Source organism: Ascaphus truei, chromosome 5 (assembly GCF_040206685.1).
Source record: "Ascaphus truei isolate aAscTru1 chromosome 5, aAscTru1.hap1, whole genome shotgun sequence".
Classification (NCBI taxonomy): Eukaryota; Metazoa; Chordata; class Amphibia; order Anura; family Ascaphidae; genus Ascaphus; species Ascaphus truei.
Window position 1 is genome coordinate 96,024,520 of NC_134487.1, and position 25,199 is coordinate 96,049,718.

At 39.4% G+C, this 25,199-nt stretch overlaps 1 protein-coding gene across 1 annotated transcript in view; it reads right to left on the minus strand.

The window, feature by feature from the left end:
• LGR5 (leucine rich repeat containing G protein-coupled receptor 5) overlaps nucleotides 1–25,199 on the minus strand; it is a 211,320-nt gene that overhangs the window by 8,429 nt on the left and 177,692 nt on the right. The window contains exons 12-16 of the mRNA XM_075600238.1: nucleotides 21,486–21,551; nucleotides 21,141–21,212; nucleotides 19,002–19,073; nucleotides 17,365–17,490; nucleotides 6,714–6,859 (exon numbers count right to left, since the gene is read on the minus strand). Coding sequence (XP_075456353.1) covers nucleotides 6,714–6,859; nucleotides 17,365–17,490; nucleotides 19,002–19,073; nucleotides 21,141–21,212; nucleotides 21,486–21,551 — 482 coding nt within the window. The remainder of the gene's footprint in view (nucleotides 1–6,713; nucleotides 6,860–17,364; nucleotides 17,491–19,001; nucleotides 19,074–21,140; nucleotides 21,213–21,485; nucleotides 21,552–25,199) is intronic.

Consider the following 25,199-nt stretch of genomic DNA (forward strand, 5'->3'; position numbering starts at 1 on the left):
ATCTTTGTTAGTAATTATCAAATAAAATATAATTCATTTGTCCTGAGATTAAGACCTGGTCATTTTCTAATGATTCAGATTCCAACAAAGAATGTTGTGTTAAAAAATACTACCACAAGAAAACATAGGAATCCTACCAAAGAAGGTGAAATCTGAACAAACAAGTGTTGTGCTCTAATAAACACAGCTCCTTTTTTATTAATACGTTTGTAAACATGTATGACATCTTAAAAATTATACTGAATCACACCCCATGCAGCAAACATCAGAACCCGAGCCTGAGAAATAAATAGAGAGGCAAGTGGCCCAGAAAGGTCAGAACTCCAAGCCCCTGGATTTATTGCAAAAATGAGAAACGTACTATAGTTACTGTATACTAAGCAAAATGTGAGTGCGGTACATCATTCAAAAATATCACCCAAGTGACACCCATGCCCCGCTACAAAATCATACTATCTCAAAAATGTTATTTACAATAGTAATTTGTACAAGATATCTCCACTAAGAATGACCATATGCTGAAGAACCTCAGATATCTGCCAATGTTTTCTGATGGTTCACATCTTATGTCACATGAAATAATGTTTTGCTGCCTGCTAATTAAATGTGCTTTATATGATGTTGAAGTAAAAAAAAAAATGGCAAACCAACACTTGTTGACTTGGTGATCAAAATGTGTTTATTAACAATAGGTCAACGTTTTGGTGTTATTCGTGGACCTTTCTTAAGACAAAATTTAACTATTAGTGAGTGACATGTCTAAATACCCAAATCCACCATGAAAAAAAGTGTAGTAAAAAAAAAGTAAAAAAGTTAAAAAGTGTAGTAACTCACGCCAACATGGTTGCTAAGTAGCAGAGTGTCAATAACCCAAAAGTCAAATACAGAGTTCCCCATACGGTTCATGTTGGCGAATAGAAAAGCAAAAGTGTAAAAAGAGAGAGTGTGTGAAACTGATACCATACACTAGTTACATAACAAGAACAGTGGCCAGGTCCTCAAAATAGAAAGTAAAAAATCAAGACTAGTAGTTTGCTTTATAGTTAATCAAGTGGCTAATGGATGGTTCATATGTGGAAATCACTTCAAGCAGAACCCAACGACTTTGTGGCACATAATACCTAAAGAATGTATCAAATGTGTAATCCACATGTTGTGCAACAAGTATCCGATATAGTGGTTTGCTGTAAATGTAGCACAAAGTGCTTAAAAGGCATAAGGATTGTATCCAAATTGTAATTCATCTGTTAGAAACCATGTGTTTTTATTAAACCAAGTTTGATAATGTTTCGTCCTTAAGAGATCAAAAGAGATCATAAAACAGACTGAAAAGGAAGACATCATAGTAGGTATAGGGTTATACACACACAGGCTGTACCTCTTCTTAACATCATGATAACTGAACAGATCAGGCGTCACAAACGGCTGCTTATAAAATGCTGCTTTATTGGTCCCAAAAATAGTTCAAATCTGATACAAATATCACATAGAGCACAATTTGTGAAGCCTGGTCTGTTCAGTTATCATAACGTTAAGAAGAGGTGTATAACTGGCTACAATGTCTTTCCTTTTCAGTCTGTTTTATGGCATTTAGAGCAGTGGTTTCCTACCTTTTTTTGGTTAAGGAACCCCAAGTGAAATTCTGGGGAACCCCCAACCATCTCTAATAACGCGTCTGTGATCAGATACATTGTAAATTCTTCTGTATTTGATACAATTTTCAAATTACCAGAAAATTGCAGGTAACCCTTTGGGGATTCCCGGGGAAGCCGAGGATTCATAGGAACCCTGGTTGAAAAACACTGATTTAGAGTAGCAGCTGATAAAACTATACAGAAATCTTCTCACCCTAAAATACAGGAAAACATGAAGCTGCAAAACAGGATAATACAGACGTATTCATGTGAGTCACAAAATGTTTGAATTACTTCTTGTACATATAAGCCAGATCCCTATTTATGATCCTATAGATCATGATCTTTTTTGATCACAATACCGTCTAAGGAACAGTTGGCAAAAGCATCACTGAAGGAATCATTGTAAATCCCACAGAAAATGTATTTGATCCTTAAGTGATTCATCCAACTTAAAGTACATCTATGTGCATGAAATGAAATATTTTGTAACCCATAGGGGATTAGTCTAGTACTGTGCGGCAAGAGCTGTTTTCGCTCAACTATGCAGGTTCCCGTATTCTGAAAGCACTTATCGCATGTCCAGCCGTGCGAGAAAGGCTTTTTTTTAATAGAAATGGTTTCATTCTGGTTCTGTAAATCCAGGCGCTATGACAAAAATGGTGCAAACTCGCCATTCTTGCGAAAACACTGGCATTCTAGTTAACACAAAAAGGCAAAACCGCTTCAAATAACCTGCAGATTTTGTCTCGCCAACTCAAGGCTGACGAGATCGCCTCCATGGATAATTACAATTACGTGACGAGATCGCCTCCATGGATAATTACAATTACGTAATAATTACAAGCCACACATCTTATTTCAGGTCTGCTGAGCATGCATTTAATATGCCTAATTAACTATTCTATTTTCATTTCCACCCTTTTACACTACTGACTAACTCATGATGTACTTTGCTGAAATATTGTTTTGCCTGTTTGGGTAATGATGCCCTGTTTAGTCGTCTTTAAAACTTCTGTAGCTAATAATGTTTCGAAAATATATATTTAGCTCCATTATTTGTCCCCACATTGAGCATACAGTACATGTACATATCGTTATTATATATTGCTGGTAGCAGATTAGCTAAGAAGAATCTACAAAGCCCTTCTTTCCACAGAATTAACATATTCCATGCTCCGTTTAAACGTAAGAAAAAATATATATTGCTATTTTAATTCATATTGTTAACAAGATATTATTTAATGTTAATGGTGATGGAAGCAATTTCTTTAAATGTAATGTCATATTTGGGGCCATAGGGGTGGAGATAACTAATTACTCAAATCACCTATTTCAATGTGAATTTTTTAAAACAGAATTTTGGCCTCAATATGAATGTTATTTTAGCAGCATTATTGTTATGTGAAAATATGAAGCACTTTATGTTGTGGAACATAGGGGAACAAAAGAAAAAAACTTGTTTAGAGAAGTATAATACAAACTCCAATTCTTTTAAGCAATATTTATTGAAAGCATGATATTTCCACTATTTACATTTAGTTTGTTTCTACCACCTTTTTGCCCCTGTTAATTCCACTTGAAAACAAAGTACAACCGTGGACATTGACTGTGTAAACACGCGGTATGTCAACTTTAATAGATGGGATGTAATAGATGTGTTTTTTGTTACCAAATATGGCTAGTGTACATTTTCATTCCACTACTTATGCTCTTTTCAAACTGCAGGGTTTGACAAGGACAAACTCGCAGTTACTCGAATATACCCCATGGTGTCTCTGTGTGACGGAATATAGGATGTGAGGGTAGTGGCACTCAAACATTAAACCCGACAGTACATGGTGGCATATGTGATGTAGTCCAACCATATTAGTAGTAACTATCATGCAAGATAGAAAGTGGGGAATTAGATCCACTGTATGGGTACCGTTTATTATGGTAGGTATTTGCATAAATGTGCGCAAACTGTAAAAGAAGCACTGTGAGACTGCATGTAGCTCTTTACGGTAAGTGCCCAAGGCGAACCTGTAGTCCAAAGTCAGTGGTGCCAAATACCTATTTTTAAGTACAATTGAGACAAAGCTGAGAGAGAAATGGGACACCAATATAGGTATACAGGCCATTACCTGTACTGTATGTACGTTTCGTTAATGAGCGTGATGTGTGCCTCGTATCCTAGTCCCATCCCTTCAATGTACACACAGTTCTCATTTTTCTGATATATTCAATTAGATTGTAAGCTCCTCGGAGCAGGGACTCCTCTTCCTAAAAGTAAATTTTTTATGTCTGAAGCACTTATTACCATGTTCTGTTATTTGTATTATTTGTTATTTATATGATTGTCACGTGTATTACTACTGTGAAGCGCTATATATATTAATGGTGCTATATAAATAAAGACATACAGGCAGTCCTCGGTTATCCGACACAATGTGTTACTCAAAATGGCGTTGGATAGCGAAACGTTGTAAAGCAAAACATATTTTCCCATAGGAACACTGTTTTAAATGAAAGGGTCCATTCCTGAAGGCATTTTTAACACTAAAATACACCAAATATTTTATGCAGGAATAAGATATGCAGCACACACAAATTATATAGTGTATATACTGTATTATATATATAATATAACATAATACATAATACATTATATAGTATAATATAATATTATATAGTATAATATTATATATATACGCTCTTACGACGCTTTGCAACGTTGTTTATGTGTATATATATATATATATATATATATATATATGGGAAAAAACACAAAGTATACCGCATCAACACAATTCGTAGCCGTTGCCCAAAAACTGTCCTAAGTATATGATAGAATATCACTAGGCAGTGGTGCTCAAGGATAATAAATGTATAGCACAACAAAAAAGTATCCTTATAATAAAGCACACGGGCATACCATGGATATAATTATTAATGCAAAATGTATTAATATACAAATAAAAACAGGGAGAGAGAAATATAAAAGAGGAGGGGGACTCACAACTGACAATACATATATACCATGAGGACAAAGGCACATAAATTGGTCAAGAGAATCACCAATGGCTGATATGATGAACAGCCAAAAAGTATTGGAACACAAGAATTGGTAGCTCTATAGAAGGCACTATTCTGTATAGTAACACAAACTGTAGACCTGTGTAGAGGTATGCCTATGGTATAACCATAGATTCAAATAAAGACAATGTTGCCTAGGATTAAGTCAAGGAATCTAGGATAAGAGCATGTATCACAATGACATTGAATAATGATACATCACCAAAATCTGTATAATTGATGTGGCCAAAATTCGAGTTGCAGAGGCCTCCTATACTGGGAAAAGTCAGGGGTCCCCCTCCACAGACTCCCACTCCAACGCGTTTCGACAAACGGTCTTCTTCGGGAAGTGGAGTTGTGGAGAGTGAGCCAAGTATTTATAGTGCGAAAACAGAAACAGAATATACTGCTCACTAGTAATATGAATGAGGATATAATATGATTGCGCCCACAAATGCCTAGAGTGGCATTGGGTGCATCAGATGAGCTGAATATGACGAATTATCAGAAATGAGAAAGAAAGGTGTGTTTGTCACCTTTTCTCTCTAGCTAGAAGCTCATTAATAGATGCACTCCGGGACTATAAAAACATAACATTTATTAAGTATCAGGTTAAAATAAAGTCTACATGCATGAAAATAAAAAAATATAATACGTGTAATAAAAAATGAAGGATGGTGGGAGTGAAGGGTGGGGCTGAAGGTATATTACTAAATAGGTATTGTCCTTCAAATAAAGAGGTGGGTATGTAATATTAACACCTCATGACCCTTAGCCTAAATAAGGCAATTGTACCTCATGGTAGCCTCTAAATGTGTAGCTGAAATGTCCGATGTTTGTACGTGCGTCACTAGCACAGCATACCGATCAAACCAACCTATGATTGCTTAGCGTGGAGTCAACCTAATAGTACCTACACTGGTGGATACAGATATAAAATTGTGGCATTTATAGTGGAGTCCGGGAGTGTGGAAATCGAATTTCGCGCCAAAATTCATCAAAGAACAGCTGAGAGACACAAGAATAATGAACAGGGGAGTGGTTGCTGTGATACAAATGACGTCATAACGTATGACGTCACCGCGCATGACCGTCATGACGTTAGTAGCCTCCGTTGTCTCAATAGGCAGCTTTAGATCACAGCTGTTGATAAGCTATTCCCATGTTCTGTTATTTGTATTATTTGTTATTTATATGATTGCCATGTGTATTACTACTGTGAAGCGCTATATATATTACTGGTGCTATATAAATAAAGACATACAGGCAGTCCTCGGTTATCCGACACAATGTGTTACTCAAAATGGCGTTGGATAGCGAAACGTTGTAAAGCAAAACACATTTTCCCATAGGAACACTGTTTTAAATGAAAGGTTCCGTTCTTGAAGGCATTTTTAACACTAAAATACACCAAATATTTTATGCAGGCAATAAGATATGCAGCACACACAAATTATATAGTGTATATACTGTATTATATATATAATATAACATAATAAATAATATATTATATAGTATAATATTATATAGTATAATATTATATATATATACGCTCTTACGACGCTTTGCAACGTTGTGTATGTGTATATATATATTGTATATATATACACATACACAACGTTGCAAAGCGTTGTAAGAGCGTTGGAAAAGCCGTTTTGGCGTTGTAAAAATGAACATAGGTATGCATTGCACAGCTTTGGATAAGCCATTCGTTGTAAAGCGAAGTGTTGTAAAATGAGGACTGCCTGTACATACATACATATAAGCATAGTAATAATAATAATATAAATCCATTATAATAATAATGTTAATATCAGAACATTGAGGCGATGGGATCAGATGTGAATGTCACATGTTTTCCACTTTTGAGAACTGAGGCCCATCTTTAAATAGCAACTGTAGCTTGCCAGGCACCCTTCTAAATTGTCAAATGCTTTCCTCCTTTTCTCTCTATCCTTCTTATTCTGCTGGTACAGTAGACGTATTTATTTACTGTATGTTGAAAACAAGGATCAATCTTACCTTGAAGGTGCAGCATCCCTGTGTCTTTCCTATAAAAGTCATCAGCACTGCTGTTCTCATCTTTGTTCCATTGACTTGAGTGTTTGAGGAGACTTTCACAAACCCCAAATGCACAGCACTGATAGGCGTATGGCATCTCCATAACCCTGTGAATTACAACAGAGTGATGTGTTTTAGAGAAGGTCAAGTATTTAAAAAACAAACAAACAAACAAACAAACCCAGCATATCGATTGGAAGAGCTGAGGTTTCACTTATAGCCATGAGGGTAGACTGAGATTAGGTTAAATTGAGGGTTAGCCCACTTCTAGTTAGACCACTCATACACATTGATATAGAGTTTGATAACATCAGACAACACCCTGTTCCATTTCTGTGACGTCTCTCACATGACTTCTTTAGCAAACCTAGAACAACAAAGTCTTGTTTTGTATATTTTAAAAGCTACCTGGCTATAACAGCAGAACACATGCCAGCAAATAACAGAAACAAAACATGGTGTTAAGCATAAAACTAAAATATTTACACTAACGCTACTTTCTTGCTGGATAAACCTTTCTCGCGTCACTCTTTGGATTATGTGGCTTCCAAAGCTTTGGGTGTGTGTAAGGCCCCTGTGATTATTATACAGATGTCACTACTCCCTCTGGTGCATTTCACTGGTGCACCAGCGGGAAAAGCGGACATTATTATTATTATTTTTACTGGTAAAATTTACAACATTAACTGAAATAAACATACAAAACAGGACAATAGTATTGTGGAAGTTACAGAAATAATAATGGGGTGGAAATCAAAAATAGAGGAGGGGCCAGAGGGGCACCTTCATTTGTAATACAGTTGTGTTTACGTGTCAATTCTAACAGGTACATCTTAAGAATAAAACATTTACTGCTAGAGCCAGCTCATCCAGGGCAATTCATCGCTAATGCAAGGGTTACAAATAGGTCTTTGATTTGCCCCCCAGGGATCAACACCCCAAATGCCCTCATAAGAGGATAGTGTGCTGGTTGAGGCCTGGGATAGCTGTGTGTGCGATCCATGGCTGCCATACTCTCTGAAATTTGGCATATGAGTAAGAGTCATTAGTAGACATGTCAATTTCTCCATCTGGCAGATGAACCAGATTTTGTTTCTAATTTTAGCTATAGTGAGTATGTCGTTCTGTATCCAGAGGGAAACTATCTCTATCCTATAGTAGTTGCTTTTGCCCCATTCAAGAAGTTTATTTTCCGCCCTGGATTGACCGAGTAGGGGTCTATTAAGTAGGAACATCCAAGGGTCTAAGGGGATATCTAGATGTAATATTCTCTGTATCCATTGTTTAATTCTACCCGAGAGATTTGCTATCTTCGGGCATGACCACCACAGTGCAGGAAAGAGGCCCTTTCCCCACAACCCTTCAGACACAGCGGTGAAAATCCTGATACAAATTTGGACAACTTCAAGGGGGTGAGGTACCATTAAAACTTTATAGGCGTTTTCTTTGATTGTTGTACAAATAGAGCTATTGGCTGTAGCTTCAAAGATTTCCTTGCAGTCCTCACCATCCAACTCCTCCGTTTCCCTTTGGGTCATATATTTAAGTTTATTAGCCCTTTCTTCAGGGCAATCAGTAAAATAACCACAAAGTTGGGAGGCTAATTTCTGTTGTTCTGACCTTCCTATACATAAACTTTCAAATTTAGTTAGGGGAGCAATCGGGACGAATCCCGAGTTAAAGGCCCTTAGCTGTAGGAATCTAAAAAACTCCTTGCTAGAGATGTCTCTCTCCCTAAGGAAAAAATTAAATTGTAATGGGTTGTTCTTATTCAAATCCATTACTCTCTCGACTCCTGTCCAACTCCAACTTGTGGAGGCTTTGGTTTGGAGGCCAAGTAAGAAATCTTGGTTGCCCCATAATGGGGTCAATTGGGATTTTGCAGTATTGAGAGAGAATTTCAGTCTGGTTGTGTCCCATATCTTTAATGAATGTGATATGCTCGGTAGTGATTCTCTAAAATGTCTTCTATGTTGTGGTGATAGCCAGATTACTTTGTCGAGAGACAATGGACTGGTAACAGAAGATTCCAGTTCCACCCACCTTCTCAAATTAGGATGTGAGTGCCAAATGATTATTTTGGATAATTGGGCTGCTCTATCGTATGCCATGAGGCAGGGGAGTGCCAAGCCTCCTGCTATTGTCGGGGTAGAAATTTTTTTCCTGCTAATCCTAGGTCTCATTTTATTATTTTGATGTACTGTAGCTGTGTGTGAGAAGCTAATTCACTATTTCCCCTGCGGGAGCAGAGCTAGTAGGTGCAATAACAGCTGCTACATCTGTATGTATCACGCACAGCCACCAATACATCAGCCTCGCAATATAACAATTTTAACAGAAAGAAACTGAAATATTGCAGCCAATAAAGTCTTAAATAGATATGTGCTATTGTTTACACGTGTTTAATGCCACCTCAGACTTCAGGATTAAATTCCAGCAAACAGAAAGCAAAACTACACCATGTATAGACTCATAGTGATACTTTTCATTATAATATGCTGCACATACTGTAGCAAATCCTTTTGTACCGGCAGACACAAGCAGAGCAAGTAATCCAAAGCACCTTCATCCGTTTACATAAATGGCACCACATAAATGGATGATGCACTTAGTTTTAACGTAATGTTAAAATGATAATTTGCATCTCTTGATACTGACCCCCAAGTGTTTAAATAGAAAGGGGATTACAGTCTCCAAAAAATTATGTTTTACAATTAATCACTGGAGGTTTTATTTATTTTGTTAATTTTGAGGGGTCCATGGATGTTTCTAATATACTACAGGAGTAAATGACATTGCAACCAGGTGTGCATACAATCTGTTATAACAATGGAAATAAAAGCTACCAGTCAGCCAAAGGTTATATTGAAAACTTCATGTTACTTACATTTTAGAAAAGAATTTCTTAAATTTATAGGGATCTCAAAACTGAAAAAAGGGATCTCCGACCAAACAATCAACGTGTCCACGCACACAGGGACTTTTTGTTGCGTGTTTGAGAATAGCGTTAAGAAAGCGGTTACTCACAATTTTTTATTCTAAAGTAGAACGCACCACAATTGCCCTTCCAGCTGTGAGGAGCTTAGTAATCATTTCATATATCCTTTTATTTGAAAGAACAACATTTTGCGTAGATTATATTTTTTTTTGCTGTCTTCACAATGGACGGCGCTGCCTTCGCCTTTTTTTTTTTACTTTGACTTTTATTTGCCCTTTTAATTGAAGTTATTTTTTGTAACGTTTTCTTTTGAAGAACTTTAAGAAGCCGCTGTAATTACTGTCCCAACTCTTATAAATCTCCTCACTATCTCTTACATGTTTTCAGTAACTCGCTGATTTAATGTTCCATTATTTATTTTAATGTACAGACGCATAGGCGGAATGTGTCACTGACAATGCATTCCAATTCTGAATTATGGGTGAAATCAGATCATTGCAATACATGGACACAGGAAACAATTATTCTGCTTTACAAGCACTCCCTTTCCTCCTGATGCTTTATTTTCTGTTTTAGCATTATTTATAGATATAAATGGTGAGAGTAGCATGGACAACTTAAACAGAAGTTGTTTTAACAGCAAAAGCAAACAATGGTCAGAACAGTGGGCTGCTTGGTAGAAAAGGATCATTAAGAGATGTAACATCATTATCATCATGTCTTTATTTAGTGTCACTCTGGGAAACAGGGACTAGGTCCGGAATTCGCTGCCACCAAAAAGGGCATCGCCGGACACTTACACCAGGTTAAAAAAATAACTAAAACAAATCACAAAAATACATAGTAAACAATATAGAATAACACAATTAGGGAAAAGCTAGACGAAAAAAGTGAGTCTTGCACTGAGTTCCAAAGTGAGCCAAACTCGGAGCATTCCGGACATCCAGTGGTAAGTAGTTCCAGATCCTGGGGAAACAATATACAAAAAGTTACCCTGAAGAAGTGCGCATGCGCACGAAACGCGTTGGGCAGTTTGTGAGAGTGATTGCATTGAGCAGAGCACTGCAGGAGTGTGACCAAGTATAGAAGCAGGAGAAGGGAGTTTCGGCCATTTGTCCCGCCCCCAGTGACGTGTTTCCGGTAACGGAGCGGCAGACGGCACCAGGAGAACCAGAGACCAACCTATGGTGACGCATATCCTGATGCGGAACTAAGGAAGTGTTCGGAGTTTCCCCTGATTGCCACGTGTCCATCAGAAGCTGCGGCCGGATTACACTCACCGTTTACCCCTGCCTATATTTATTGGACGTCTTGTAAGTAGGATTCCGGTTTTACCACCGGATCCGTCATCTGCTCTAGGCATTTTTATTGTTGTTCATTAAATTTACTCTTTTATTATTTGTCAGCCTTACTTGTTATTGTTCTATGTTTGTCCTGTCTTGTGTGTCTTGTATGTTTGATATATAACATTGTTGCAATATGATTTTTCTTCTTCTCTCTCTTGCTTCACACATGTAAATCCTTGCTGTGGAGCCTGAAGTTAAAGATTGGACTCTCCTCAACTGGACATTGTCGTAATTTTTTGGACTCCATATTCGTTCCTATATGGGACTCTATGGCGCCGGTTTGTATTGTTGTTTTTTGTTTCCAGATCCTGGGGGCTACACTCGAAAAGACTCGACCTCCCAAGGTTGGATGGTACATTCTTGGGCAGAACAGTTGGGCTGATCCTTCTGACCTCAGAGAATATATACTAGCAGATTGGGGAGTAAGGCGGTGGTGCAAGTACTCAGGGCCCAATCCATGCACTGCTTTATACGTCATAAGGGCAATTTTGTACTTAATACAGAATGTTACAGGAAGCCAGTGCAGTTCATGGAGAGCGGGTGTAATAGGCTCAAAATGGCCAACATGCCGAAGTATACGAGTGGCTGCGTTCTGCACTAGCTGGAGCCTCCTAATCAGCACAAGAGGCATTCCTGTATAAAGGGCATTTCCATAGTCCAATCGAGTTGTTACAAAGGCATGAACAAATGATAGAGAGAAGAGAACGCAATCCTCTGAGTATCTTTGGCAATAAAACCCGGTTCTAACTGTAGCCAGAACCTGTGTCTGCATGTTCAGGCTAGAGTCAAACAGGACTCTTAGACTGCGCATCTCCCACACAGGGTGGGGTGTAACAGCATTAATTAGTGGTGTGTCGGTCCCACTCTGCCACGCTCTCAGTCTTTGCTCTGACACTGCAATCATGACTTTAGTCTTGTATGGATTAAGAGGATTCATGCCGACAGGCATTCAGACGGTGCAGTGACCGACACTCTGGGGTCTAATGTGAAAGAGACATAAATCTGTGTGTCCGGATAATATCACCTAGAGGTTTCATGTATGGTCTAGGACATTTGGTCGCGGCCGCTGGCACTTCGCGGCAACCAACCCACCACCGGCCACTTCGCCGCTAAGGTAAGTGCCTTACCCTAAAACCCCATACCCTAAACCCTTACCCTAAAACTCTCTACTGAAAGCCCTTACTCTAAAACACCCTAACCAAAGCTCTTACCCTAAAACCCACTACTGTGAGCCTTTACCCTAAAATCCCCCACCCTAAGCCCTTACCCTATAACCCCCTATCTGAACAGCTAAAACCCCTTAAATTAACCCCTGCCCTAAGAGCTAAACCACCTTAAATTAACCCCTAAACAGTAATAAAACGTACCCTATAAGCAGCTGGCAAAGGGGATTCCAGTGGTGGGATGAGTTGTGACAGTGGGGTGAGTTGCAGCTGCAGCCATTTGGTTGCGGTAAACGATTGCGATCAAATATTCCATTCCGTTCATGTACACATTAAATAACAAGGGAGACAGTACGGAACTCTGAGGAACCCCGTACGGTGCCTGGCCAACAGACGATACATGGTCACCCATGATCACCTGCTGGGTCCTCTCCTTCAGGAAGGTTATCCACTCCAAAGCGGATCCACCGATCTCTCCGAGACTCCTGAGGCATCCCAACAGTTTCCCATGGTCAATAGTGTCGAAGACAGATAACCCTTTTACAACACATTCCCCAAGAACGGAAGATTGGGGATTGGACGGTAGTCGGCAAGCTGTTAAATATCCAACCCTACTCCTTTAAGCAATCGTGGGGTGATGCCTTCAAGGAGGGAGGGGTTTACCAGCTTTGTCACCACCGGGACCATGGGACCAAATGACTCTCCTGAAGGACCAGGAGGGACATGGCTCAGAATCACAGCCCATTCAGTTTATCCGCCAAGTGATCCACTTGATATCTGTGGAGGAGACTTGAGCAAAGCAATCCATGACAAGGGTTGCACCAGGGCCAAGATTTGAAAACTGAATAACTGATGGTGCAATTGTGGCTCTGATGCGATAGATCCTTCTGGCAAAGAGGAATCGTAACTCCGTACATCGCTCTTCAGAAACTGCTTTGACAGTAGTACAACTAGGATGTAAAAAGTTGTTAACCATCCTGAAGAGCGATGAAGGTCTGTTTTTTGCTGTGTAATGTGCCTTGTCTGTATTAATGCACATAAAGGATAGGGGGGGGGGGGGGGTGTTAACTTGCGGATACACCCAATCTTTCTGCGATCTGTTTGTTCCTCACTGCATGTATTTCACTGTTATGAGCTACTTATTTTTGCCTTAAGTGCATTATAATATCTATTTAGCAGGCTATAACTGGATACGGACCAGATCCGTGCCTCAGAGCCATTTCAACACATTTTGTGGGCTCTTTTGCACTTTATGTATTAGTATTTAATATACATCTGTTCATTTAGCAATAAGGTTTTTATTTGTTGCGATCTTGTACCCAGTACTCAAGGCGCTCCAGCATCAGCTGGTGTTCCTTTGTCACATTGATTTCATTTCTCGGTACATAATTTTGGTCTATTTAGTACCAATTGCAGGTTTTTTGTAGGAACATACACACGTCATTTATTTGCAAATATTATTATGGTCAGTCTTACGCTACCTGTTTAGAACATACCGGTTTTTAACTACTTCTAGTGCTGGACCTACGGGTTATCCTGTATCAATTGTGATTAATGAGCTATTTCATTACTATTAAGTAATTGAATGTTAAGGATTTCTCCTCCGTTTCAGTTTATGTATTGAGCACTTTGGTCTGTTTTACATGTTTAGTCACCACTGTGATATATTCACTGTTGTATCATTTAGTTTAGGTATATATTTATTCATTTATTTTAATTTATAGATAATAAAGTTTTATTAATTTTTTCATCATATCACACATTATAATGAGTGCTTTCTAGAGGTGTGCTTGTCTCCAATTTCATACTGTATTAATGCACAAATGCAGAAAACATTGTGATTTTATGCATTTAAATGTAGTACAAATATCTCAAGTTACTTCAAGTATGCACTGTACCGTGTACATGCAGCGCCCATATTCCATATTGTGTTATTCCACATGCACTGTACCGTGTACATGCAGCGCCCATATTCCATATTGTGTTATTCCACATGCACTGCACCTCGTACATGCAGCGCCCATATTTCATAGTGTGTTATTCCACATGCACTGCACCTCGTACATGCAGCGCCCATATTCCATATTGTGTTATTCCACATGCACTGCACATGTACATGCAGCGCCCATATTCCATATTGTGTTATTCCACATGCACTGCACCGTGTACATGCAGCGCCCATATTCCATATTGTGTTATTCCACAAGACATCTTAAAGCCCATTCAAGTGAGTGGGTCAAAAGGTGTTCTCCAGCGCTGCAAGGCACCTTATGGAATAGCACTAATTAGTTAATATGGGTCTCAATGCTCTATTGTATAAGTGCATAAGTATGCAGAAGAAAACAGGCATGAAAATAGTCATAGGGCCATATATAAAAGCAGTGTTAATCCAGTGACTGAGCCTGGGGCCATAAGGTGCCTTTCAGATTAACAACACTTAGTAAATATGGCCTGTAGTCTCCCTTTTCTTCCAATATTCCCATGTTACCCTTTTTGTATAATATGCTAGATATACAATTATACATTAAGATAAACACTTATTACATGATGTATTAGTTCACAAAAGTTAGATACCTTAGCCCCAGCACAGCTAGAGAACCTTGCACGGTGTTGTGCCACATCCCCCTCCAGCTGTGATGGAAATAAGGTATCTTAATTCTCAAAATGTGTTAAAGGTTCTCAAGAAGTGAATGCGTTAGAGCAGCGACTGGTAATCGGTGTAATTACTTTTCCACATATTGTTTTCATTGGGGATCTCACAGTACATGAAAGTAACAGCAACAGCTATGGAAGAGTCATTTTTGTAGGAATAAATTAAGAGCTAAGAGCCAAGCGATAAATTCTTAGGAAATGTTTACATAGGTCAGTGATTTTCAACTGGGGTTCTGCGAGCACCCCTCAGGGGTTCCACGGTCGCCAGGGTGGGAGAGCTGGGACAACTGTCCCAGGTGTCCCTGGTGCGGCGACGCGGTGGCACACCACATAACAGTGACCCGCCGGCTCCAGAGCTCAGCATCATCAGCAACCTGGTCACTGCTATCCTTCCTCTCCCTGCTCCTGCCGGTGGTGCCAGATGTCGCGTCAACTTCCAGCTGACAGGAGAGAGAGGAAGGATCAGGTAAGAGCACTGTGTCAGCTCCCTTAAAGACAGAGAGTGTGTGTGTATGTGTGTGTGTGTGTGTGGGGGGGAGTAAGCGTGTGTGTGTAAGTGAGAGGAGGAGTGCGTGTGTGCATAGAAGAGTGTGTGAAAGGGAGAGTAAAGGGTGTGTGGGGGAGAGGGAGCGTAAGGAAGAGAGTGTGAAGGGGGAGAGACGGGGGGGGGGGGGGGGTTGGGGTTCTCCAGAATTTCACAATCAAATTCTTGGGTTCCTTAACCAAAAAAAAAGGTTGAAAACTACTGACATTGGCCCTTATTTTATAAAGTGCAATAGCATTGAACCGGCATATGAAGCTCTACTGACTTCCATGGGGCTTTCCATGTCATAGCACCTGATGAGTAAGATCACATTGTATAGTATAGGGACTATAGTGATTTATCTACGTTAAATAGTCAGATAATTGCAAATGAAATGACCTTACAACAGAAAACAGGTGCTTAAGCTTTAGTACAAACTGAGGATGGGAACAACAGAGGGATGGGGAGTGATCAAAATTCCTTGCACTCTATGTGAGGTGCTTTCACAGTTATCTCTGTGTTATTCACCCCAGCACTGCTGTGTCTGGTGGATGTATGTTGCAGTGTCTGTATCATCATTACACTGTATGTGCTAGCTTTACTACCCAGGCACCTGCACTTTAACACACCAAAGCCCTTATTGCAGTGCGCAGTGCTGGTCCATCTAGCAAGGAAGCTCTACCTGTGAACAACTATATATTCTCACTACTGGGTCTCATCGTTGCTCCAGAGGGGGTAACACCCTGACTCCTAGCATCCCCTGTCTTTTGTATCCCACTAATACTAAGTGGACATCTGGGACAGCACGACTCAATAATCAAAGACATGGATGCCAGATATTTCTGATTTAATATATTTTTAATCCACATTACACATTACTTTGGTAATATATGTTTTAAGGTATTTATTAAAAGTTAATTTTTACATTAGTTTGGTGTGCATATAAGTGAATTCTTTTAGGGTGCACATCCATTTTGTGTTTCCCTTCCCCTTTTCTGATAAACTGAGGATGGGCAAAGAAAATATATAAAGCATGCTATCCTGATAATTATTTTCATGAAAGCTGAACCATAGCAACGGGGACACACCGGTTTATGAGATTAAATTGTCCCTTACAATCTGTGAGAAACAACATGGCAAATATGGTCAGCCTCACTTCTATTGATGGCCAATACACAGCTGTGACATCACTGTGAGATGACTGCAGATTCCAATTGGGTGACCCCTCAGCCATTTTAGTTCTTACTTGCAAGAACTGGCAAAAAACGTTTTACGTTTTAAAATGAAATATTTCAGCAAACGGGGGGTCACCAAAGCTTTGCGTGCTGTGGTTATGCTCCAGAGAACCCATTGGGTCATGTAGAATAAAACATTTTGCCTCTTTAAGGCATTTCTATGTCATAGTATTTGCAGGCAATTGTTTAATGTTCTGGGTTCCAGAGAAAATGTGCTCTTATACAGTACAAGCCATTAATCGTTGGCTATGTGTTTTCAGACAAGTAAAGCTTACTCTTTTTAAAGAATAGAGCCGCAAATACTTGATTACAACCCTCCATTGAATTCATTTACTAACAAATTTGAGTGAAATTAGGAAGTGATATTGACATCAATGATTTTATTGAAAAGTGGGTTTATGAAAAAGGGTAAACATATGTCTGCCAGCCTGTCGGGTGTCCTTAGCAATCAAACCCCTTGCTTCTAGAATTGTGCAGAAGTCCATGAAACTGCTGACCATTAACATTGGGCTAAATTGGCAATATTTGCTAATATTCACCTAAAGTGTCTGTCTCAGAAAATTAATTTCCAATTTGCATTAATTGGGCCGAGTGATATAAAGAGCGGGAGAGTTTTGTCTCCTGTTGTTAATGTTGCTGATTTAGCAAAATGTATTGCCGAACGTGCGAAATGTGCAGGAGGAGTGTAACCATTGGTGGTAATGTTTGGGAATATGCAGTGCACTACTAACATGGCCTACATATCACATCCTCACCTGAGCTTTGGAAAATGCTCTGAAGAAATCAAGCCTTGAAGGGCAGAATTTCCTGTCAGTTTTAGGTGAGTCAAACCATGCAGTCCAGTCACAGGAAATGAGGTCAGGTGGTTGGAAGAAAGATCACTGCGGAGAGGGAAAAGACCAGATCATACATGTCAGAGTCACCGACACACAAGTACAACTAAGTTATTACAATATCTAAACCTGCCCAATGCAGAGTGAATCATGTTATTTATTCACGTCTGAGTCAGATCATTTTGAAAGAAAAGGGGTGAGAACAGTTCCAAAAAAACAGACTAAAACCACATTTAAGGCAAATCTCTTAGCTGGCAGAGCAGTATCTAAAAACAAACACATTTTGTTTTCCAGACAAATTCTTTTTGCTTGGATACTATTGACATTATTATACAGAGACCGCAGAGTCTATAAGCGACTTATTTATTAGCAGAAATACCAATTTTGTGCCACTGTGCATTATCTTATTATAATAATTCTTGTTGATATAGTACTGGAAATGTACACCGTGGTATGCATGGAATCTATGGATACAATGGGTGTGATAAATCAACTAAAAGATCATTTCCTTTGAAGAACTGAACCATTGCGGTTATGTCAAATGCAAGATACAGTACTTGCTGTCAAGTGGCATACATTTGACACAGATTGTTAGCCAGGGAGGTTTAAATTACCTCAGACCTGGCAGAGATTGTTAAGTAAGAAACGGACCAATTAGGGGAGGAGATTCCTGGCCTCTTGGGAGGGCTAGTTGGTGTGGTTAGAACTTGAAGAGATTTGTTTATTTTTTGGGGCAATATACAGTAGATGTGAGGAACTGGGCTTCCTACCTTGAGACCATCAAAGTACTGTTACAGGTGCCTGTAACTCATTGCTTTGCAGGCCTCTCGACAATAAAGGGGCTAAATTACTGTAATTAAGTGAAACTGAAGGGAAAAACGGAATACCATGCTATGAGAATGGGGATGGATACTCTGACAAAACCGTAAATAGTTGGAGGCAAAGAAAACAATGTTATTTTATTATGTGGCACAGAACAAGAAAAGGTTGGGAAACTCTCATCGAAATTCAACACATGGTTCATTTTCCAAGATGCAAACTAACAACGTAGTACTTTCCCACTAATTAACAAAAAATGGTTTTACATAATGAAATTTGTGTAAAAACAACTCCACCATTACCTGGAGGTGTGAGAGATCTGCATGAGAACCCTCCTCACCCCCAGAGCAGGTGATCAGTGCCTGTAGAGGGAGGAGGGGAACGTCTTGCCGAGTGCGGGGTCTAGTAAAACAATGGCAGGATATTGACTTATGTGGGCAGGGTAATGGCGTATGTGAATAGGGTAATCGGGTAATGAAACAATGGGTGAGCTAAAGGACTGTGTCTCAGACTCTCCCAGCAGCTTTACATTGTTCTCACGCTGAATGAAATGGTGAGATGAAGTTCCTAATGCGTCACTCCTAATGCGTCACACTTGACATTGCGTTACATGACCAGGCTGTATTGTCACAGGGATAGGCACGGCAGGCAACTTCCAGCCAAAAAAATCAATACATACTCGGAAAGGCAACCAGTGTACATCATAGTATTAAGAAATATATATTAAGAAGAGTACTCACAGTTTGAAAAGTGAAGGTAAAGATAAAAATGAGTTAGGATGGATGACATCAATTTTATTCCATGCCAAATCCCTGTGGACAGAGAACAAGAATTCAGAATACTTTATATGCTTCCCAGTTTTTAACCCATTTTATAATACCATATGTAACTTAAGCTCCTGTGAGATGAACTACTCAGATATGTTTTATAACCTACCAGAGACCCAGTTTAGCCCAATAACATATACTTGAATTAGTAAAAATATAAACAACTCAAACCTAGGAATGCACACAGGGTTTTTTTCCCCATCAAAATAGTTTTCTCTGAAAAACACATTACTGTATATCAAGCATCTTCAGTATGGTTGATATAGAAAGCATAGTACATATTTGAGATTAATGGGCAGATCCATCAAGCGCCGGTACAGTTTAGCGCACCTGATCCGGTGTTAAGTCCCATGGACTTGAATAGGAGATCAAGTCAGATCATTTGCGTTAGCCCCTACCAGTGATTTATGAACCTGCCCCTAAGATCTCTATATCCCCACATTGGCGGGGATGGGGATAATGGCTGCTAGCTATCTAGCCTATCAGTGCTGTGAATATAACTGGAACACTTTTGGAATGTCACATACACAGGTTGGCTTTATGGTGATAATTAATTGGTATTAATAATAATAATAATAATAATAACATGTTCTTGTATAGCGCTGCTAATTGTACGCAGCGCTTTACAGAGACATTTTGCAGGCACAGGTCCCTGCCCCGTAGAGCTTACAATCTATGTCTTGGTGCCTGAAGCACAGGGAGATAAAGTGACTTGCCCAAGGTCACAAGGAGCCGACACTAGGAATTGAACCAGGCTCCCCTGCAGCAATCTCAGTGTCAGTCAGTGTCTTTACTCACTGAGCCACTCCTTCTCCCTATTAGTAAACTGTTCCCCCCCCCACCCCAAACATCTACAGAATGTGGAGTTCTTCTAGTGAAGGGCCAAATCTAACAAAAACAGGATTAGGACGACAACCATTTTAAAAGTTGTTTAAAGTCTACTAATGAACGGGTGTGTCTTTTATGCTTTGAAATGGTGAAGTGGTTGTTAAGTCCCATTGTCAACACAAGTTGATTTCATTCTTGCTAATTTTGTATAACAATTTCATATCTATATGTTAGTGGTCTAATCACTAAGCTATCTCCAGAGTTTTATAGTATAAAAGGGCCAGGAATGGTACCCCCTGGCTACTATTCTACCCAATGAGCTGGGAGTAAACCCTTGTATTTACAGGCTTGCCAGTAGTTGGTATGGGGGTTTCCCCTTCACCTTTGGTACTGCACTTGAGTGACAGCAGGGGGTGGTACATCCTGTTGTAGCTTTGACAACGGGGTGCCCGCCTTCTGGCTGTACTTAAGGGCGCCCTAAATTTGGAGGTTGTTCCTTCCCTCTGAGGAAGGCAGGTCACACAACAGGGAGCTTGAGATTGGGGCCTACCCATGTGCTCTTCCCTGCGGGGAGGAGTGTGTGATTATACCTCTGCCTCCGCTAGGGAAGTGGGGAAGAGTTAGGATGGCTGCGGGTGCCCTTGGCCTATAGTGCCTGTCCAGGGACCATCTCCAGTGAGAGTTGATCTAAGGAGACTGTATCCGGCAGACGACTGCTGCGTAGCTGTGTTACTGCAAGGTGTGTAGTAATAAACCGTTCCTGTTTGCAATATACCTCCGGCCTGGTGTGTGATCTAACTGGGGGGAGAGTACAAGTTCTATCGTGGGAGATCATCTCCATATATTCCTGGAGCCTACGGCAGATGGAGGCACTACACCGCTAAGTATTATCTGGGGTATGGACCTCAGAAGCCTGATCCTGTGTCCCAAAGTCATTGCGGACGACACAGCCCTCTTGTTACCAGCAGGTATGCACCATACACACCCAGTAATGGCCCCTATCTGTGATTGGGGGGAGGGGCAAAACACTGTTACAGCTAGATAAACAAAAATGTGTATATTAGTCCTTTTATGCTTAATAAATCTGCTGTTTTAACGTTAAATGCATCAAATATGTTCTCAGAATGCTATGATGTTATGCTGGTGTCTGGCATATTTCATTACAGTATTTGAGATATAGCCATAAGGTAAGATCAAACGCCTAAGCATTTGTGAAGTACTCACAGGGAGCGTAGGACAACCAGCTGCTGAAAGGTGGTGGATCTAATTTCATAGACTTCGTTATGACGCAAATCTCTGAAAAGACAGAAAGATTATAAGTGGATTTCAAAAAGCATAAAATTCTCTGGATTTCAGAAAGCGGAACAATTATGTCTTCACTATCACATCATCTTTAACCCTGACAGTGCTGTAGTGGGCAACTATGTACTCCTCTTTGTTGCACTGCAGGGACATTCACCACTGAGGGAGTTAAGGTTCAATTTCTAGAGTGATATGGAACACGGAGTAGCAGGGAGTGATTGATGTGTGTGGGTGTGTAAAACACCTGCACATATAAACTGTACTTACATTTTCTGAAGTCGCTGACACCCAGAGAAGCTTGGTAAATCCTTTATCTGATTGTATGACAAGTCTCTAAAACAAGAGAGTATGTTTTAAATACAAATAAACAATTCTACGTTATCTTGTATTAAAGCCTTTCAAGTGTATGCCATAAGGATTTCGTATAGTCTTCTGTGGCTGCACATTTCTTGTGTTGTAACTTGCATGGTAACCTCCAAAGAAAAGGGAGACCAAAAAGCGCACCAGCACAAACGGTTGATGATGTTAATATTCCTACATTTTCTGAATGGAATTCAGGCCTAAAAAGGAGTTCTGTGTTCTACCCCACTCATGTCAAGGGTCAATTTCTGACTATGTTTGAAAATCTGGTTATAAGAGACCTTCGTCTTCTAGCTCAGGGATTTTCCCTATCCTATATAGATCATGACAATTTGAATCAAAGTGAACGTTTAGCTTTAAAATCTTTGAAAAATAATTCTGCATTGGTCATTAAGAGTGCGGACAAGGGGGGTGCGGTGGTGGTGCAGGGCAGAGACGGTTACATCAGGGAGGCATTACGCCAACTGGATGATGGCCGGTCCTATCGTGTACTATCCGCCGACCCCACACCGCAATTCTTGGAGTTCCTTGTAGAACTGGTTGACTCAGGTGTTATTATGGAAGTTCTGTCGAAGGACGAGGTTAAATTCATTATTCCATCTCATCCCATTATTCCTATCTTCCACCATCTCCCAAAGATCCACAAGACATTGGTCGACCCTCCAGGTCGTCCCATTGTCTCTAGTATTGGATCTTTGGGAGATGGTCTGTCAAGATATGTTAATGGTTTTCTTCAGCCATTTGTTAGGAAATTGCCCTCATTTATACGGGACTCTGGTGATCTTCTTGATCAGATCAAAAATGTTAAATGGGGTAATGATTACCTGTGGGTAACACTTGATGTTACCTCTCTGTATTCTGTTATACAACATACACTTTTTACTCATACACAAAAAACATACACTTTTTACTCACGCACAACTTTTTCACATTTAATGGTAAGTTTTATTTGCAACTTATTGGCACTGCTATGGGTACAAGTTTTGCTCCTTCTTTTGCGAACTTATTTATGGGATGGTGGGAAGCACTTTTTATTTATTCGAGCACTAATTTATTTCGTCACAATATTGTTTTTTATAAAAGATTTGTGGACGACCTAATTATTATTTGGAGGGGGGATGTCACTACACTTCACACTTTTGTATCTTATCTTAATAATAATCTTTATAATCTAAGATTTACATTAAATTTTCATTTCCATCACATTGAATTTCTGGATCTACAATTATTTGTAGACATAGACAAAAAAATCCAAACGGATGTTTATAGGAAGCAAAATGCCAGGAACACCTTTCTTAGGGCGGACAGCTGCCACCCATCCCATGTCATAAAGGCCATACCAAGGGGACAGTTCCTCAGACTGAGAAGGAATTGTTCCACTATGAGTGGTTTCCTTTCTCAGTCTGAGGAGCTTACAAGGAGATTTTTGGAAAGGGGATACCCCAAATCACATTTAGCAATTGCATTTGAAAATGCATTACATACAGAGAGAGCATCATTGTTGCCCACACATCCAATTGGAGATTCTCGCCTTGCTAACAATGTTAAGACAATTGGTATTAAACAGGACTCACATGGACTGACAGAATTAAAAAACAAATGTCCTCTTTTTATTTCACAATTTAGTAAACAAAGTGGAAAAGTAAACTCTATAATTTCAAAACATTGGAATGTCTTATCCATGGACCCTGTCCTTAAAAAATATGTGGATTCTGGTCCTACTTTTGTATATCGTAGAGCGAGAACAATTGGATCTCATGTTTCACCAAGTGAACTTAAATCTTCTGGTCTCAAAAAAACTTTTATCACTAGGGGTTCCTTCAAATGTGGCTCTTGTAGTGCATGTAAACACATGAAGCCTGCCAAAAGTTTTTTCCAGTTTGCCTTGCCACCGCCACATGGTGTGAATATATTACCAAATAAGGAATTTAAGATTAACAGTTTTATAAATTGTAAAAGTCAATTTGTGATTTATCTAATAACATGTGGTTGTGGCAAGAGGTATGTGGGGAGGACGACTAGAGCCCTTAAGGTCAGGATGTTAGAGCATTTAAGGCTCATAAAATTGAGAGACACTAATCATCCAGTCTCAAAACACTTCACTGAATGTGGTCAGGGAGGAATTAATAATTTTTCCTTTTTGGGGATTGAATCAGTTATTTCTAAATCTAGAGGAGGTGATCATATCAACCTTCTGGACCGTAGGGAGGCGTATTGGATCTTCACTCTCCAAACGCGCTTCCCTATGGGCTTGAACATTGACTGGCAACTAACACATTTTTTGTAAACATTTTTGTGATAGACGTATTAATTAGTTGGTAATACAGATTAAATAAGACAATTGTCATTATATTGGACATTATATTCTTGTCATTATAACCTTTGAACCTATGCCTTATCATGCAAATATTATGCTAATATGTAAGCTTAAATTGTTCTTTGATGTATCTTGTGGATAATACTTCATATTTTATAATGGTTGTATTTCCCTGGTTCCTATGATTTAGGTACACAATCTGTGTTATGCAGTATGTATGTGTAATATGTCTTTAAATTTACTTTTCTTGCACATTTTTTTAATCATGTCTAGAGGTTTTTATTTTTAACTTTTTTTTGTATATAACTTAGTTGCAACACAGCTAGTTTTTTAATCCACCTTGTTCATGTTTTTCCTTGATATAATAGTACCCTTTATTAAGCATTAGTTTAGTTTAATATAGCTTTATTTCGTTTAAATATGCTTGTCCAGTTAGCAGCAATGTATTTTGTTCTGCTGGAATGGTCAATAAAGCTTTGTTATTGTGTTCCTATGTTTGCCCACATCCAAAATGGCCACACTGCCTTTGGTACTTCCTTTTGCCCTTAGATCGGCACTGAGTCGCTCTGTTATGACGTCATCAGGTTCTGATTTTTGGCGCGAAATGGCCCACAGGTAAGAGGGTATATAATGGATGTTATTACATTGTGTTTTATCCTTGAAAAAGAACGCTGCGACGTTCGAAATGCATTGGATGGGTCTTTTGCCACATTAAAGTGCCCTTTTAATCATTTTTTTGTTCTGGTTTCTTCCTGCTCCGTTTGTGCTGGTGCGCTTTTTGGTCTCCCTTTTCCCTGTATTGCATTGAGTAGCTGCACAGCCTGCCTGCCTGCCCTACCAGGATGAAATGAGTATTTGCATATTTTTCAGGGGAACCTGCCGATGAGACAAATGGTGAGTGGGTTGCACCACACACCACCTGTCTTCAGGAGGATAGTACCCATTATATGACACAATAGGTACTATATCAATTGTTAGTACCCTGGTACAGTGGTCTGGCTTATTATCATTTTGAGATATACCTGCATTTGAGCGCTTCAGCTATTTTCCATATAACCTCCAAAGAAGACTGGTGTTAATATTACTGATGAAGAAGTCTGTACATTGGGCCAGAGGGAGATATAATATTCAATCAAGGACAAAATAAAACAAGCTCCAATGCGGGGTACCATACACGATCCAGTGTTAATTCAAGTCAGTGCTTGTGTATGGGCGACTGAGATGATGTGATAAAACATTTCAATATCAACAGAAAGTTCTTTGTCCAATGGCTGACTAAAGCATTGGGCTCATCAGATAGAGAC